We start from the raw sequence: 18,809 nt of genomic DNA, 5'->3' as shown, positions 1-18,809 counted from the left end.
ACGGAGGGACCTGGCGGGTTACAGTCTGTGGGACTGCAGAGTGGGACAGGACTTAGAGACTAAACAACAAACAACAACAGAATGTTAGAATCACCAGGAAGCTCTTAAAAAAAAAAACTGATGCCTGGACGACTCCCATCCCACCCCCACACTGAGGACATTTTGATTTGTCAGGAGTGAGGTTTGGGTCCTTCTCGGTGGTTAGGAGCTCAAGCTTGGCAGCTAAAGAGGGCTGAGCCCCGGCTCTGGCCCATGCTGGCTCTGATCTGGGATGAATCACCCACATCCCTTCTCCCAACCTCAGTGTTCCTTGGCTTAGCTAAGGAGCCTGCCACTCCGGAGGGCTGCCATAAGGATCGTGAACGTAATCAGTCTTTCGCTCTGCCCCTGACAGCTCGGGAGCAAAGGGGCCCCTCCTTGGAGCCAGCTGGGTCCCGGCAGCTCCAGGTGGGCCTGAGGTTTCTTGCCATCCAGCCCCACCTATCACATCCCCCCAGGTGCTCCTGCCTCTCGCCTCTCTCCACCTGAAACACTAATCCCGTCTTCCTGGAGCCAAAGGAAGGCTCAACATTTCATGTCCCCCAACCCCCGTTCCCTTAGTGACCCTTCCCAGGTCCAGGATGGGGTAGGCCTGCAATCAGCTTCACGCAAAGATTCATTTCTCCTCTAGACCCCCGGTTTCCTGGCTGGGAGGGGGACAGGCCAGGCAGCTCGGCTCTGATCCTGCCCTCCTGCCTAATTAGTATTCCAAGGAGGGCTGGCTCCGCAGGCCCCAGGATTTGTTTGCCAGCCGGCCAGTTCCCTGTCTCCCCAGTTCAGAGTGAGTAATTCTGTCCCTCCCAGGCCCATTTAAGGGAGTGAATAATTAGTTACATTCAATTAGGCCTCTCGCTGCCACTGTGGCTCCTGCCTGCCTCACTTGGGGGGACAGGCTCACTAATGAGATGGCACATGTCTGACACGGGGGAGCGGGTGTTAGACACCAGCGACCCCCCACTCCTCCACAGGGGGCCCCCCAAGGCTTGGAGGGAATGGGGAGGGCGGGAGGCTGGGGATGAAGGCTGGAGAGGAGGGGAAAAATGAAAGAGGAAGTGGAGAGGGGGATGCCATAGAAGCAGGAAGGGACTCAAGAGGGAAAGAGAGAAGCCACCTAAATGTCCATTAATATGGAGCCCTTACCTGAATCGGGCTCCAGCCAGACAATGGAATCCTATGCGGCAATTAAAAAGCTTGTTGTCGATCTATATTTATTGGCATGAAGAGATGTCTGCTGTACACAGCTAAGCAAAGAAGGCTGCTTACAAAATAGTGCATGCAATAATAGCCCGAGTTGAAAAAATATTTTTGGTACAGAAAACAAGTCTGGAAGGACCTGTAACTTGCGGTTGGTGGGGGGGCGGGGAAAGCTCTCAGCGGTGGGCTGGTTTTCCTGTGCATTGCTTGGACGGAGGTGGGGGGTGGTGAGACACACGGGTCGGAGTTTGGTCATTTGCCAAAACAAGAATTCTTGTTCAGAAGAGAACAGGGGTGATATGGGAGGGCTGGGAGGAAGGGAAGGAGGTGATCGGTCAGGGAGACAGGCAAAAGGTGGGGAGGGGGAGACGCAAAGACTACAGAGGGCGGGAAGAGATCCTGGAGGGAGGAGCAGGCAGCGAACTAGCTGGGCGCCGGGGCCCAGCGGGATGTGCCAGTGGCGGGCGGCGAGAGAGGCAGAGAGCCCCCAGGGACTGGAAGAGGGGCCTGGAATAGAGAAGCAGGGGGCCCTCCACCCCCAATCCCTCCACCGCCACCCACTTTCTGTCTGGGCGAAAGCTGCACACCGACTGATCACCGACCACCCCACCCCACCCCCACTGTAGCAATGTTGCATATCCCAGAGGACCCCCCTCCAATGAGCTTCCCCCCATCCCCCAGACTCCAGGACCACAGCATGGTTTGTTTGTTTTTTTTTTTTTAAACAAATTAAAACTGTATCTCCCCACCCCTGCAGGTGGGTTGGTAATTTTCTGAGCTAGAATCACTCTTGGGGAGAGAAATCCTTCAGGGCAGACTCTTTAATAACTTCTGCTGCCCAAGGAATCGACTGCCAGGCCCTGAAGGCTTAAGGGGAGAGTGTGTGAGCACATGCCTGGAGGTCTAGATGGGGGTTGGGGGGTGTCATAGAATTAAGAGGGCATTACAGCCAGCTCAGCCCTGGCCCCCCAGTCCTAGAATTTCAGTGTTTTAGATCCAGTTAACCAGAGTTGCGGGGTGGAGCCTAAGGCCGCAGAAACTCTCTCCAGCCTCCCAGCTGGGGTGCAGAGAAAAGAGACAGTCTGCCTGGGACATGTGACCTGACTTGACCCTCCCAGGGCCTCAGTCTCCCCTCATAGAAAACAAAAGTAGGACTTCCCTAGAGGTCCAGTGTTTAAGACTCCACACTTCCACGGTGTGGGTTCGATCCCTGGGCAGAGAACTATGCCACACAATGTGGCCAAAAATTTTTTTAATTAAAAAAGAAAAGTGCTGGACACAATGAAATTCCCAGTCGCTTTAAATTTCAACCCTCTGTGATATGCTGTCTTGAGCTCTCACAGTTTTGTTTTAATTTGGGGGATTGGTAGCATTTAAACACTGGGAGATTTAATATAGAAATCTGGGTGCCCAGCAATATATAACTCTCATTCTTAGAGGGCAACCACTGGATGGAATCCACAGATGCCACCTCTCCCCCGACCCCACAAGATGGACAGAGCCTTGCTGCTGCTTTGCCCAGAGACTCTGCCATCCTGACTCCCCCAACCTGCCTGTCTCACCCTCCAGCTTCCTTCCAACCCCAGCCCTAAAGGGAACCTGCTCCTGCCGGGGCCTTTTCTTCTGCCCTGGCCAGTCACATGGCCTTTTAACAGCCTAATGACATGCGCCTGGTTTTTCACTGGCCAGAGGTTTTGGATCAACCAGTTAGGCTTAAATCCCAGCTCTAACTCTTCAGACCTTAGCAAGTCATTCAGCCTCTGAGCCTCCATCTGTAAAATGGGCGTTCGAAGAGACTGTGCCTTATTCGGGGTTGTCCTAGGGACTTTAGACAAGCATGTGACGTTCTCAGCCCTGCGCCTCGGACGGAGCACTCCGGCCCTGCGCATTCTTACTGCTGTCCTGCACAGCCCTACACGACGGAGGTGTCTGAGCACGCGCGCACAGCCCTAGCTGGGGGAGAGGCCACACGAGGAATGCAGGAATGCTTGTTAAGTGGAGGAGGCAGTGGAGAGAGACCCGAGGAACCGGTGAAGTTGGAGAGTGGAAGTCGCAGGAGGCTCGGGCGGATGGACATCAGGAGGAGGAGACCCAAAGCCAGCCGCCAGGGTCTTCGGACATTCCTTTGGCGCCACCTTCTGGCTGATGCGAGCTTCACGCCCACCCATTGATCCACAGGTCAGAGTGGACCCTACAGTGTGGGCTGATCCTCTCTATTTTTAGAATTGGCAAGCTCCCTAGAACTCATAATAGGCTTCCCAGGTGGCTCAGTGGGTAAAGAAACTGCCTACAATGCAAGAGATGCCAGAGATATGGGTTCGATTACCGGATTGGGTAGATCCCCCTGGAGGAGGGCATGGCAACCCACTCCAGTATTCTTGCCTGGAGAATCCCCAAGGACAGAGGAGCCTGGTAGGCTGCAGAATTGGACACAGCTGAAGCGACTGAGCACTACAACTCACCTAACTCCAGTCCTTCATCATGTCTGAGCAGGGGAAGCCTCAAAACCAGACAGCAACTTTCTCAAGGTCACATAGAAACTTCCTGGCTGAGGTCCATTTAGAAGCCAGAACTTGCTACAGCTGCCAAGAATAACAACCCCTTCTCTTTGTTGGGGATGCAAGATATACAAAATTGTACCTTCTCTTGCTTGGCCAATGAGGAGACTTCTCCAAAAGCAGATTCTGCAATGAGGGAGGCATGCAGGTAGTTTTTTGGAGAGTTGAACCCAAGAGGCACCAGTGGGGCTGTGGGACATGAGACAGAAAAGAAAAGGAAGCCCATACAGAGGACATGTGTGGATCAAGCCCTCTAGGGAAACTAGGAGACAGTACAGAACACACCTCAGATTTGTCCCTCCCAAGGGCAAGGAAGCTGGGGCATTTATCCTCCAACTTTCACTTATATTTGTTTGAGAGTATTCAGGGCATTATGTAAGAGAGGCAGGTTTGATTCCTGGGTCAGGAAGATCTCCTGGAGGAGGGCCACGGCAACCCACTGTAGTATTCTTGCCTGGAGAATCCCATGGACAGAGGAGCCTGGCGGGCTACAGTCCATGGGGTCGCAAAGAGTCAGACATGACTGGGTGCGGCTGAGCACGCATGCACACATTCAGGGCATTTGCTCACCCAGCTGCATCTTACCTGCCCTACACCTGCACCAAGCCTGTTTTGAAAACCAGGGAAAGCCCCAAGTACTTGCAATAGGAAACTGACTGCTGAGCAAGAAATGTGAATGCCGAGGGTGGCCGTTCTCAAAGTGTGACCCCTGGACCAGCAGCATCACCTGGGACACCTGTAGAAACGCACCGTCTTGGGCCACATCCCAAAGATACTAAATCAGAAACACGGGCAGCAGAGCCCAGCAATCTGTCTTTTATTAATGACAGGTCTTATAGGTGGTTCTGATACATGCTCAAGACTGAGAACCAGTGACTAGGAGAGATCAAAGGAGGCATCCATAGCATCTGCCCGTTGTATTTCCTCTATTTGCCAGATGGGCAAACTGAGACCCTAAAGAGTGAGCATGACCTACCCGAGGTCACACAGACAATAGGTGGCCGACCTGGGTCTTTAGTCTCTTTCTGCCATACTGTCCTGTAGAGAAGCAGCAGTAGCTTTTAGACTCTGTTGTGGTTTTAGTCACTAAGCCGTATCCAACTCTTTTCAGCCCCATGGAGTGTAACCCTCCAGGGTCCTCAAGATTTCCTGGGCAAGAATACATTTCCTTCTCCAGTATCTTCCTGACCCAGGGATCAAAGCTTAGTCTCCTGCTTGGCAGGCAGATTCTTTACGACTGAGTCACCAGGCTTCCCTGGGCTCTCGGCGGGGGATAGAGGTGAGGGCCCAGGGCTCCCCTCCGCCCGCCCCCCACTTCCACCACTTTACGCTGCTTTCTGAACCAGACGGCTCCCCCTGGTGCCTCCAAATGGTTCTCTCCTGGGAAGGTTGCCAAGCCAGGTGCCTTCTCCCGGCTCCCAGCTGCCCTCACAGCCTCCAATGGGGACAAGCCCTCTCCACCCCCACCCTCCAGGCAGCAGGACAGGTTGGGAAATCCAAAGCAGATTCTCACGGTGGGGGTGGAGGGGTGAGGTCCCTGGGTTAAACCAGCCCGGCCCCATCTTCAGCAGGAGTCTTTGTGCTGGGGCTTTGCAATCCCCTTCCTTCTCCTTCTTGCCCTACAACCTCCCCCCTCCCCTCCCCTCTGCTCCCACTCCATCTGCTGCTCCTCCTGGCTAGGCTCCCCCTCAGTTGGCACAGCAGGAAAAGAGAACAGGACGGTTTATTTTTATCCCCAGATACTGCTTAGGGGGAAGGGGGCACCATCTGACCGAGAAGCCGTCAGAGGCTCCTATGGCATTTGGGAGGTCAAAGGAGGTGGGGAGCCCGGGAGCTCCCTGGGAAGGGGCCACAGATGTAGGCTCCAAAGAGCAGGCAGGGCTGGAAAAAGCAGCCCAGGACCGGGAAGGGGCGCTCTGAGGGGCACCGCTCTGAACTGTTGTGTGACTAGAAATTACCTCTCTGAGCCTCCATTTCCACCTCCGATAAAGACGTAGGGGGATGCTGGCCCTGCCTGCCCCAAAGGCTATTGTCGAGAATGTGAACCACACGGGAAAACCCCTTTGCAAACAGGGTGCCAAATGTGAGGGCACGTGGAACCCACCCTTGGAGAGGCCGCGGCCTGGGGACTTTTCTCATTTACGCTCAGAAGGCGCCCTAATTCTGAGAGCCTGACAGCATGTGAGGCAGCTCATGTCACCCAGCATGTCCACCCCCGCTTTTCTTTTTACATGTTTGATGACTTTTTAATTACATAAGCAGTGTGTGAATTCACTCTTCTTTGGTGGGGGGGGGGGGGGAATGAAGCATTATGGGAAAGTCAAATCTTTCTCTAACCAACCCTCCCCCGGACCCTTCTTACCTAACTGAGACAGCCCAATTCTTCGAGCTGTGCCAGTTCTGTGTGTCCTTCCGGGACCCCCGTTTATACCCACATATATAACACACTATGTTTATATACGTATCTGTAGGTGATATATCTGGAGAAGGCAATGGCACCCCACTCCAGTACTCTTGCCTGGAAAATCCCATGGACGGAGGAGCCTGGTAGGCTGCAGTCCATGAGGTCCCCAAGAGTCGGGCATGACTGAGCAACTTCACTTTCACTTTTCACTTTCATGCATTGGAGAAGGAAATGGCAACCCACTCCAGTGTTCTTGCCTGGAGAATCCCAGGGACGGGCGAGCCTGGTGGGCTGCCGTCTATGGGGTCGCACAGAGTTGGATACGACTGAAGCGACTTAGCAGCAGCAGCAGCAGCAGCAGGTGATCATATTGTTTTGGGCTATGTGTGCATGCTCAGTCACGTCCCACTCTTTGCAACCCCAGACTGTAGCCCACCAAGCTCCTCTGTCCCTGGCGTTCTCCAGGCAGGAACACTGGAGTGAGTGGGTTGCCATTTCCTCCTTCAGGGGATCTTCCCAGGGATTGAACCCGCATCTCTTGCATCTCCTGCATTGGAAGGCGGATGCTTTAGCACTGAGCCACCTAGTTTGGGTTACATGCTTTAAAAAAAAGTTTCTGTGCCCACCATTCTGCAACCTACACCCCCACACCATGACAGTGTTTTTAAGATCTGTTGCATAAATATATTACAATTTTATTTAGCCAGTCCCCTGGTGATGGACAGTTAAGCAGTTTCCAGTTGCTCACTGTCACAAACAATACTGCGATGCATATCCATGTACATGCCTCCTGGGCTCGGAGCAGCCGCCGAATGACATCTGTCAGCAATGAACCGCTTGCTGGGGTGGAAGGTCTAGTGGATATTATTGTGTGTCCTCCCCAAAGTTTTGTTACCATCCTTAAAAGCAGGTTGGGAGATTGAACGGGCTCCAGGGCTGGGGTGAAAGGCGCCCCAAGGTGAACTCCTTCCGGGCTGCAGGGGTGCAGGCAGAGGGCGGCTGTCGCCCTCCCCCGCAGCAGCAGCCCCAGGTTGGTGTCCATGTGCCCGGGCTGCCACTCCGCTGGGCGCCCGCAGCCTCATTCTCGCTCCTGCACGGAGATGCGGCTCTCCTTGCCGTCCTCCTGGGTGACCGGCTGACACCAACATAAGGTCTCCTGCACCGGAGGAGGTGGCTGGGGGCCGGTCAAGTCCTCCGGATCAATCGTCTCCACGGGATCCTGCCTTCCAGGGTGCAGGGCCTGGGGAGACAAGGCTTGGGGTTGCCGCTAGCAACACTTCTGAGCCCTCCCCTGGAAGCCATCCCACCCCTCGCCCCTTTTGCCTTTCCCAAACCAAGGGTCAGTGCTGATTCCATGGGTGCGTCCTGCCCCCTGCTGGCCACAGCGGAGGGTGTCACGAAGCTTCCGTAAGGGGAGCCCCCGGGTTAAGGAAATGTTCCTCCATCACCCACTCCTGGACCCCACACCAAGGCTCGGAAGATGCAGTTCTCCCAGGAAAGAAGAATAAATGTCAGATTTTGCCAGTGGTGCTGGGGAAGCTCTGGGGGAAGGTGATCTTGAGAGAAGAGAAAAGGGGAAAAGGGGAGAAGCCCCAAGCCCAGAGGAGGGGGAGGGGACTGGCCCTGCATCAATTTTGTTGCCATATAGGCAACAATGAATCAGTCTTTATTTCCCGTCTTAGACTGCTCCCTGGGGTGACCTACCTTAGCCTGTTTTTTCTTGGTCATGTTCCCTAGAGAGGGGGGAAAAAAATGATGGGGAGTTGGCAAGGCAAGATCAGAAAACGGGTGACCCATCAACTGTCCCTCCTGCCCCATCACCTCCCCACCTGGGGACTCACTGATACAGGCAGATACCAACAGGACAGCAAACAGTACTCCCATCGTGATGGGGATCACCACCAGGGTCCTCATCCGACTCTGGAAACCTGGAGAGAGCAAGACTTCAGCCATGGCTCCCCACCCTTTTGCCCAAAGCTGGTGTGCTTTGCTGGACTCTAAAACCCTTCTGTGTCTAAGCACATCTATATCAGAAATTTCAAACACATGGCCCCAAGTAGAAATGTGACCAGCAGATGTCTTTACTGTGACTGGCATGTGTGGTGGTTTTTTTTTTTTTTAATTTATAATATTTGCCAACATTTTTAAATTAGGAGATTGCACATTTAAAATTTAGGTATCTGATTTCTCTTACAAATTTGGAAGATCCAGCCCCAGGGGGCCAGCAGCCCACCTGCCACTCATTGACCAGAATTGAGTGGTGAAAGTTGCCGCTACCAGCTCCCCACGCTCCCCACCCCTCCCTACTCTTTGCCCAGTACCAAGGCCCAGCTTCATGTACATCTGCACCCTTGTCTTTGTTATAGAAGAATGGAGGGGAAGGGAAAGTGTTTCTTGTGTCTAAGTCTCTATTCTATGTGGGAAACTGGGGAAAAAAAGACCAGAGGTGTGGTAAGGACTAAAGTAAGCCCAATGAAGCACTGCCTCAGGACAAAACTGAAGGGGACACCCAAAAGCTCAGTAATCAAGATAAGTCGTATTTTTTTGGCCACACCACACAGCATATGGGATCTTAGTTCCCTGGCCAGGGATTGAACCCATGCCTGCTGCATAGGAAGCGCAGAGTCTTCACCACTGGACTGCCAGGGAAGTCCCAAATAAGTCATATTTTAATGTCATGTTTTGAAAAATCATATCAGCAAACTCTGGCCCACAGGCCAGCTGCCTGTTTTTAAATAAAGTTTTATTGGAACTGGAGTCGGGATTATGGTAAAGCAAGTGAGGCTGGTTGTACAAATACAGGGTTGGAGCCTGTCTTTATTTAAACTGTTGCTATTCTATTTGTTATGGAGTTTTTACAGTAATTTTTATTTTTTTTAATATTGCCTCAAATATCTATCTTGATGAAAGCATTTTTCTGGTGCCCCCTTAAATACTGTGCCCAAGGCAAGTGCCTCCCTCGCCTCACCCCAGTCCCAACCATGCCAAGAGGAAAGTGAATTTTAAGGAAAAGCAGAGCATCTTTTTCTTACCCCTGATCTTTTTCACTCATTAACTGGATCCTGCCTAATCCCTGTAGTTATTTGAGTCTGTGATCTGTGCTGTAAGTCACCTCCTCATTTTAAAATCAAAACTGAGGTGTCTGGTGGCCTAGAGGTTAGGATTCCGGGCTTTCACTGCTATGGCTGGGATTCAATCCTTGGTCAGGGAACTGAGATTCTGCAAGCCATGTGGCACGGCTGGAAAAAAAAAAAACTGAGGCCCTGAGAGGAAACAGTGTCACACATGCTGGTCCTCAATGTGCAGGGTGGCAGAAGAGCACTGAGGGGGCGCTTCCAAAATGCCTGAGCCCACGCCAGGTATTTACACTGCCCTACTGGGGGGGTGGTATTATCCCATTTTACAGATGGAGAAACTGAGGCTCAGAGAGAGGGAGTGACTTGCCCAGGCCCCACAGATAAGCGGCAGAGCTAGCTCGCCACAATTCCAAACTGCCGCCTCCGCTTGCTTTAACCTCCCCGTCCTCTTTCCCCACCAGTGCTTCCGGGTACCCCAGGCTCCCCCTCAGCTCCCCACCTTCTTAGCCTGCCACTGGGGCCCACTCTCCAGGACTTACCGCAGACAACGTCTGTCTTATTCGTCCCCGCATGTTGTTCCACCAGGCCTTTTCTCTCGCAGCTGTGTACAGACACAAGTACACACATACGTGCACATGCAGACACACACACACACAGAAAGAGACACTAAGTTTCCCCAGTCGTGAGATTTCCAACCCCAGAGGGAGACAGCCAACAACCAACAAGTCCACGTCACGAAGCATGTATTATGTGCACTCTCCTGAGCTGGTTGTTATGGGAATGACACGGACTGTTCATCTAGAACTCATGAGTACAGAGGAAAGACGATGGTAAATCATGGAGGAGTGAGGATGGGAAAGCCTCTGATGAGTGCCAAGTGCACTTGAACTGGGAATGGTTCAGAGTGGAGGAGACAGAATCCACAGTGAGTGGGATGCAAGGATGAGGGCACTGCCCAAATTTGGCACCACTGATGTCCGGGGGCCACATAATTTTTCTTCTGTGGTGGGGACGGTCCTGAATACCATAGGATGTTTAGCAGCATCCCTGGCCTCTCCCCACTAGAGGCCAGTAGTATCCTCCTCCTCCGTTGTGACAACCAAAAATATCTCCAGATATCATCACATGTCCCCTGGGGAAGAAAACTGCTCAGTTGAGAATCTCTGGTCATCCAGAAAGACTTCCCTGGGGAAGTTAGATCTCAGTGGCCCCTTGAGGGATGTAAAATTTAGAACATCAGTATATTTAGGGCATGCCAGGGGGCTCAGCGGTAAAGAATCCACCTGCAATGCAAGAGACACAGGTTCAGTCCCTGGGTGAAGATCCTCTGGAGAAGGAAATGGCAACCCACTCCTGTATTCTTTTCTGGGAAATCCCATGGACAGAGGAGCCTGGTGGACTACAGGCTGTGGGGCTGCAAAGGAGTCGGACACAACTTAGCAACTGAACAACAATAATAACATACTCTCTTTAAGCAGGACAACATGATACTAAGGATTAGGTGGGTGATGAGCCAGATGGTATAAGGAAACTCTGGAAAATTGGGTCTTTAGAACCAGATCACTAATCAGCCATGCAGCTTTCTACTGGATTCAACTGGATTCAGCTGGTGGGTCGCATCAGCGTCCAACCAGATGACTTAAGCTGCTAGAGGATTTAACGGCCAAAGATCTCCCAGGAGGAAAAACAACAGAAAAATGGCTGGCCAGGAGGCCATTGCCCAAGTCATACATGAGATGATGAAGACTTGGACCAAGGTGGTTCCCAGGAGGAATGGAAAGGGATGGACAGAGAAGGACATCACAAAGGACAAAACATCTAACACAGGAAAAAGAGAAGCTTCAAAGAAAGCACGTATATGAGAAGAGTGCTTAAGAGTTTTTGAAACACACTTACATGTCTTTTCCTCGACCCTTGTGAAATGAAGGTCTTTCTCATTTTCTGAATGAGGACACCAAGGCTCAGATGAGGGTCACAGTTCCACACAGACACACCCTTTCTAAGCTTAGTGAGTTTGGAACCCAGTGCTCTGGTTCCACCAAGCCAAGGTGCCTCCCTTTCTCAGTCAACATTTATCAGTAAAGATTTATTGAGCACCTACTATGCAGCAGGCATAAGGGATACATCCATGGGAAAAAAAAAAGATCGTCTCTATAGTTCAGGAGTTTGCCACCTACTGGAGACAGGCAGACAGTAAACAGTGTATATGGGATGCTACTATTTGTGTGAAAGATCCGTTTGCATGTGTGTGCCTTTGTTTATGCAGAGAATCTCTAGAAGGACACGCTTGGTCCAGTGGCTGCAGGATGGCTGAGGGTGACAAGGGGACATATCACTGTTGGCCCTTGTGTGCCTTCTGTCCTCACGCCTGTCTTACTCATTTTTTCAAATTAAATGTAAAAAAAAAAACTTAATCAGGCGTGTGCTTAAGCATATTCCAGGCAGAAGAGTTTAATGCAAAAGAACGAACAGTGTGTTGAGGGAATTGCAAGCAACATGATGTCAGGAAGAGATCAAGAGATGGAGCTGGGAGGTCAGAGGCTGTGCAGAGGAGTTGGGGTTTCATCCCAAAGGCGCAGAGAGCCATGGAGCATTTTAAACAGGGAGTGCCGTGCTCCGAAGAGAACAGTGGAAAGCTTACTTTGGCAAAGGGATGGAGAGCCAGCTGAAAGGGAGAGGATAGAGGCAGGGAGGCCGGTGAGGAGGCTACAGCATCATCCAGACCACAGTGATGAGGTCCAAACTAAGGTGGTGACAGGGAAGATTAGAGAGAAGGAGGAAAAGTCCCAAAACATTTGGAAGGTTAGACAGACAGGACCTAGCGACTGATTGGGGGAGACGGAGGGGGATGCTGCAACAGGTGCCCAGAGGCATGTTTGTGCCTGTCACAGCGGGTGAAGGGAGCAGGCAGGTGCCCCTGGCTCACCTCCGAGGAGGTGTACCCTTGGCAGATAGATACAACAGTCTGGGACCTAGGAGACAAATCTAGACAGATGGTGATGGAGAATGATCAAAGGGGGATAGTAGCCAAAGCCATGGATGTGGAAAAGATGGTCCAGGGGAGGTGGGCAAAGTGAGAGGAGACCAGAGCCTAGAACAAAGGCCTAGAAAACCAGTTCAGGAGGAGGAAGGAGGGGCTGAGAGGGGTACAAGGAAAGGAAGAGAAGTGTCACTGTGCCCCCATGGAGGGAGAATTTCACCAAAGATCAGAGAGCAGCAGTGTCTATTACCACCAAAAGAGGGTAGGCAGGAAATGCCGAAAGTGTCTGTCTGGTCAGCCGTGGGGTCCCTCGAGACATTCTAGAGGTGTGTGAGTGTGTGTGGACGTGGGGAGTGGGGACCGAAGGACAGGTGGCCAGAGAGAAGGGAAGCAGGTCCCGTGCCCTTCTTGGGGCAGGAAGCACAAGGGATGAGTCCTTATACCTTGTCCAACGGTGACACTTTTCAAAAGCAGACGACACATTGGAGAAGAAGCCGGCCGGGCAGGGTTCACAGATGGTATCCGAAACCCCTGTAGCTGAGGGGGAGGAGGAGGCATTGATCATCACAGTGGACCCCCTGGCTCTTAGGGGGACCGGTGGGCAGGCAAGACCAGAAGGGCATCCTGCTTCAAAGCACTTCTCCCCGCAGCACACACCTTCCCTTGCTGCAGGCAGCCCCTAAGGAGGCTTCTCCCACGGCCCTCCCGAGGCTGATGCCCACAGTGGGAGGCAGAAGGCAAAGGTTCCATTTCCAACCGACTATGGTGGAGATATCAACGTAGGCTGGTCCCTCCGCCTCTGGGGCGGAGTGCCCGCTGCCCAGCCCCTCTCCTTGGGCCCTTGCCTCCTCTCTCCTGCCTCTAGAGCTGATTTGCAGACAGGCCACTTACCGATCTGCTTGACCCCGAAGCCAGGGAGACACAAGCTGTGGGGCGTGCAGCTTTCGCAGGTGTGACTGGTACAGTGTTGGCCTTCAACACACACACAAGTGGTGTCTGTATTCAAGGTGCCCTCGCTCTGGATCTGGAGCCCTAGGTCTGTGCAGAGACAGGCAGGAAGGAAGGATGGGAACCCCTTACCAGCCGTGATCCAGGGGCCCCTGATCTTCATATTTCCTGTTCTTTTCTCTTAGACCCTCTTCCTAGCAGGGAGGGCAATCAAATTAGGTAACAACCAAGACAACCCAGACTCTAACCAATCAGAACAGACCCTGGCTATTAAAAAAAAAAAAAAAAAGCCAGGATGGCTGTACTGTCAGGAATGAGCTGGAATATCAGCCTGACTCCCAAGGGCCCCTTCCCCCGCAGCCCGCGTACTGGGGTTGCAGTATCTGTGCTCGTGACAGTATTTCTCTCTGTTCCAGGTGGACAGGAATTCGCCTTTGCCACAGGACTGGCATGCTGTTTGGCTGACCTCCGTGCAGTCGTTCACCAGTTTCTGTCCTGGAAAACATCCAGAAATGAGGGCACTCCAGCCAACCCAATGAGTCAGACACTTCATTGAAAAGTGGTAAGGCTGGGCTTTAGGGAGGGGGGTTCAAAGAGAGCAGACCCAGAGCCTTCCAGCCTTCATACTCTGGTATAGGACGCAGAAGAGATAGGAACCCTAGTTCTGGGTCGGCAGAGAGGAAGCTCAGAACATCCTGGGACAGGGACAGGGAATCCCAGGGGTCATTTAAGACACAAGCTTATAGTTGACACATGTGATCTGCGTCTGCCAACAGACCAAGACAGGTCCCACGTGAGGCTAGAGGGTCGGCATCTCACCCGGCGGACACAAATCACAGCAATGACTGTCCACTGGGTATCGCTTTTCTCCGCAAGCAGTGGCTGGTTCTGCGTGGACCTAAAAACAGAATTGGGTGACTTGAAGGGATCTTGAACTCTCAATTGTAGCTTCCTTGACAGAAAGGTGCAAATCAGCCAGGACAGAGGTTAGAACTAAAGTGGAAGTACAAAGCAGAAAAAGGGGGCCTGTGTATTATATATTGCTTTTGTTTTTAACGAAACCGTATGATGACAAAGGTACTCAGAGAATCATTCTGATATCTTACAAAGCGATTGCACTGTTAACTCACAGTATTCATTGAACTAAACAGATCTTCCTTTTGGTTTGACAGCTGAGTCTTTCCTCTCCCCAGAGACCCAAGAGCACACGAGGACTCCAGCATCTACCCTGGAGTCCTGAAGCTGGCTGACTCCAGCTGGTCCTAGTCCAAATGGGGGCTATATTTAGCATCTGGCCTCTTCCTTCTATTCTTTTGCTCCCCACCCTCTTCCCCTCTCCGAGCCTCATCATGTTTTCTCCCTCCAACCTCTCATCATCTGATCATCCAACCCTTCCCTCATGAAATACAGGATGGAGCAGCTGGAAGGATAAAATCCAACTCTTTCACTTCACATGTGGTGAGACTAGGGACCAGAAAGGCTGATTCACTTGCCCAAGGTCACGCAGTGATAGAATCCGAATGAGAACTCAGGTCTCAATACTCCCTCTCTCCATCAACGTGGGTCTCACCTGCATTATTGTCACTACATCCAGGTACCACCCATGCTATTCATGACTTCTTGTTTGTTTAAATACATTTATTTTCAAGGTAAACCTCATAGCATTGCCATGAGAGAAAAACTAGTATCACTTCTCTTAAATAAAAGGCAACCCTAAAAATAAATTCAGCAGAAACAAAACAATGTCATTAAACCATAGCTGATTGCTTTGCTTACTGACAGACCTCTACCCCAGGCCCGCTCCTGATTTTTGTTTTAAAAGGAGGATTAGAAGGCATTTGACAGGAATTAACTATATTCTAGCTCCAGCGACTTCCTTCTTGAAAAACTGAAAAGGATTTTAAACAGAACTGCAAAATGAATCTATGTTGTTAATTCCACATCTGCATGGGGTTGCAGAAGAGTTGACATGACTTAGTAACTAAACAACAGCAATCGCATGCTCTCTAAAATCATCTCACACTTTGGGAACAGCCAGTGAAAAGAACAGTTTTAAGGGTCAAACAGCTTAAAGCTCCAGTCTTGACTTTGTAACGCTTAACTAGTTGTTTTGCCTCTCTTATCCTCAGTTTCTACAACTCTAAAATTGGAGAGGTGCCTGCCCCACAGATTAGGACTTCCTACGTGGTGGCCCCAGTGGTTAAGAACCCACCTCCCAATACAGGAGATATAAGAGACATGGGTTTAATCCCTGGGTCAGGAAGATCCTCTGGAGGAGGACATGGCAGCTCACTCCAGTGTTCTTGCCTAGAGAATCCCATGGACAGAGGAGCCTGGTGGGCTACAATCCATGGTGTCACAAAGAATCGACTGAAGCAATTTAGCATGCACGCATGCATGGATTAGGTTGTGAAGATGAGAAAGAATGGATGAATATGGCCTGGTATGGTGTCCAGAACATAGTAGGTGCTCATTAAATGGCACTTTTAAATATCGTACATACATAAGTATCTGCTGGGTTGCCCAGCACCCTGGCTACCAAGATCCTACCTAATTGGTGGCTCTCATTCAACCTGGGTTGGGGGGGCAAATTACTTACAGAAGTGTATCTTATCCCAAGCAGGGAAGGAGACAGCAAAGGTCACTGCTCCCACCATAACATCACAACACACCATCCCATGAGCGTTCTCCCCACAAGCCCATGGACCTTCCCCCCACACTCCCAGAGCAATAAAAATCCTCTAGGCCATTTTCAAACATATGAGAAACATAGCCCCTCCTCTGAAAATGTGTCAAATCCCAGTTCCCACTTTACAGTTTCGACCCTTCTGACATGTGGGAGCTTGGAGACTCTCACCATCTGAGAGGCTGGCTCAGGAATCAGGCAGATGTAGATTTATCGGCAGGTTTCACCTACCTAAGTGGATTGGGGCAAGCCATTTTCTCTCTGTGAGCCTCAGTTTGCTCATCTGTATAATGGGGGAGTTGGAAGAAATCAGACCAAGAATGCATGTAAAGTATTTTGCTCCAAGCCTGACACACAGGAGGCTCTCAATAAATAGCCCCAGATATTGTTGTCACAGCCTCATCTCCACCTGGAGCTAAAATTGGGACTTGGCTCTTGAGAAGCCCAGACCACCTTTCACCCTCTCCCCGCTGGCTTTTCCTCCACTTCTCCTCCAAGAGCCCCCTTCCTGCCTCCTTTCTCCCTAAGAGCCATTGCTTACAGTGAAAATGAAAGTGCTGGGGCCAGAGCAGCTTCCCCACAGCATCTCTCCCCTTGCTGCTGACCCCTACTTCATGGGTCGTTCCTGCCCTGCCTTCATGCCAGAAAGTACAGCCCTTGAAAGTTAGGGGGAGACCAGAGGGGTGGGGATGACAGTGTCAGGTACTTGGGGGATTCCCAGCCTCCAGAATGAGGAACTACAAAAATACTAGAAGCGAGTCAAGTGTGGAACTCTGAAAATCCCGGAGATATGCTTGGTTGGGCATATCTGAGCCCTTCTGGTACCTAGAGAAACCCCTGCTGGTCTCCCAGCCCTTTCATGGTCCCATGAACTGTTCAGTTCCCCCTGAGAGTCCCCTATGTCATCTTAAATTCCGGAGGCAGGGACACAGCCTTGGGTATTCCTCCTATGTTGGGGGAGGGGGAGGATCACCACGGTTTGGTTCTGGAGTGGGAATGTTAAAAGCTCCCAGCCTTCTCAGAGAAGCACCTGGGCCTCTGCCCTCATCCCTTGCTCCCGCAAGAAGCCCTGGAAGAAGGCCATCCCAGCTGGCAAGGAGGTGATAACGACTCACAGAGGCTGGCATCTATCCACAACGGGAAAGAGGCAGGAAAACGGCCAGACCCGCCCCTTCCCTTGGCTAGCCTCCCTTCTCACTTCTGAAACCCCTCACCGTCTCTTTGGGGCCAGCCTCTGAGGCAGACCCAGACTCCAGTTTTTTGACTAGATAAAGGCTTAAGGCTGCCGAAACCCCCAACCTCATCTGCGCTGCCTAGGCGTTTCCTGAGGCGACCCCACTAGGCGCCCTCTGTGGACCACCTGGGACCCCCCCACCCCAGCCTGGGAGGAGAGAGAAACAGCCCATCTCATTCAGCCATGACCCCGGGTACCTTACCCAGCTTCCACACCCCCACCCCAAAATCAGCTCAGAAGGTCCCCTGCCCGAAGTATCGCTTCTTTTCCCATTCCCTACTCTCTAATCTCAAATTCCCGCCTCTGGTAGGAACGGAATTTCAACTTACGGCGGTCAGAAAGCAGGCCCAGAAGAGACACTGCAGAAGCAGACGAACCATGGCGAGATGAGAACCGGGCGGCGGGAGGAGAGCGCGCCCGGACTTGGCCGCTTCCAGTTCCCCTGTCCCGGCCCGGGGGCCCGCCCAGGAAAGAAGCGGGGTCTTCGGGGACCAATCGCAGCCGGCCTCACTGGCGGGGGGGCGGAGCTCCCGGAGACACACCTTCCTGGGATTTCCCCCAGGACATTCCCGGGGAGTCTAATTCCCCAAGGAGTTTAGGGACGCGCTTTGGGGGAGGAAGCGGGGAGAAGCGGGAAGGCGTGGTTCCAAGGAGAGCTCTTCTTGGGAACCCCCCCGCCGCCCCCTGGGACTACAAAGGCTGAGCGGGAGGGAGGCAGCCGCTTTCTGGGGATGGGGATGAGGGGTTGGGAGAGAGGCGAAGGGAGTGGAAAGAGATCCCTATGGGTGTTGAGAAGACTCCCCCATCCGGCCCTGTTCTTCCCCGCCGCCTCCGGCAATCCCTGCGGAACCGAAAGTGTCGAACGCCGCGGATGGAGAGGCCTAAGGAAGTTCCCAGAAAACGGGAAGGCCACGGCTGGGTAGTGGAAGGAGGGTTGGGGGGGCCTTTCAAGGAAAAGAGTTTCCCAACTTACAGTTTCGCTCTCTTTCAAAGGAAATTCCCTCGCGTGGGCGCCGCGTCCCAGAGCGCCCCCTCCTCCATTCCATCCATCCATCCATCCATCCATCCATCCATCCATCCATCCATCCATGCTGTCCCCACCAGACTCTATTCCATTCCCGTTCCCTTCCGCCACCTGAAGACAGGCACTTAGAATAGACCCGTCTTTCGTGGGATCGCAGGACCCCTTGAGAATCTCAGGAGACTGGAGACCGCCTAGTTCTGCAGAAGCACAAGTCCTTGTAGCTATTATTTCCCCAGTTCAGACCCTCCAAGCCTTTCCTGAACCAGTATTGACACTCTCCTCTGCAGTAGGGAACACCTGGGTTCCGGTCTAGGCTCTGCTTCTGATGGGCTGGGTGTCCTTAAGCCTCAGTTTGCTTCAGTGAAACCTAAGGAGCTTGAACTAGAGGGTGGTTGGGGTGATGACTCTCCAAGCTCTGAGTTTCTGGGTGGGGTCAAAAGGCCAAACTGCACAGGATGGGAGCGGACTGCTAACCCCGTCCTCCTGGCTTCTGCTGCAAAGGGCACGTTTGCAGACCTGTAGATTCTTCTTTCAGAACCCCATCCCCTCTCTTCTATCCCCTCTGCCACTGCCTTAATTCAGAGGCTCAGCATCTTTTACCTGGGCTGTCACAAAAGCCTCGCTCATTCGATTAAGTATTTGTTGAGTCTCTGCTATGTTCCAGG

General features: G+C 52.2%; 1 protein-coding gene across 2 annotated transcripts; it reads right to left on the bottom strand.

The window, feature by feature from the left end:
• Positions 1–6,856: 6,856 nt before the first annotated feature.
• CD40 (CD40 molecule) lies at positions 6,857–17,594 on the bottom strand. 2 transcript variants are annotated; one of them, XM_043480083.1, is made up of 9 exons: positions 17,450–17,594; positions 14,020–14,098; positions 13,570–13,695; positions 13,144–13,290; positions 12,696–12,789; positions 9,812–9,873; positions 8,025–8,123; positions 7,900–7,928; positions 6,857–7,435 (listed from the first exon to the last, which is right to left on the bottom strand). In XM_043480083.1, the coding sequence occupies exons 1-9, from the start codon at positions 17,498–17,500 to the stop codon at positions 7,274–7,276; spliced, it is 849 nt and encodes a 282-aa protein (XP_043336018.1). In that variant the 5' UTR covers positions 17,501–17,594; the 3' UTR covers positions 6,857–7,273. The 2 variants fall into 2 exon arrangements, with proteins under 2 accessions (XP_043336018.1, XP_043336019.1); XM_043480084.1 differs by having other exon boundaries at positions 8,037–8,123.
• Positions 17,595–18,809: the final 1,215 nt, after the last annotated feature.

The sequence above is a fragment of the Cervus canadensis genome, chromosome 10, assembly GCF_019320065.1.
Source record: "Cervus canadensis isolate Bull #8, Minnesota chromosome 10, ASM1932006v1, whole genome shotgun sequence".
Taxonomy (NCBI): Eukaryota; Metazoa; Chordata; class Mammalia; order Artiodactyla; family Cervidae; genus Cervus; species Cervus canadensis.
Note: the sequence above shows the minus strand (reverse complement) of the source record. Positions and strands in the feature narration are given on the sequence as shown.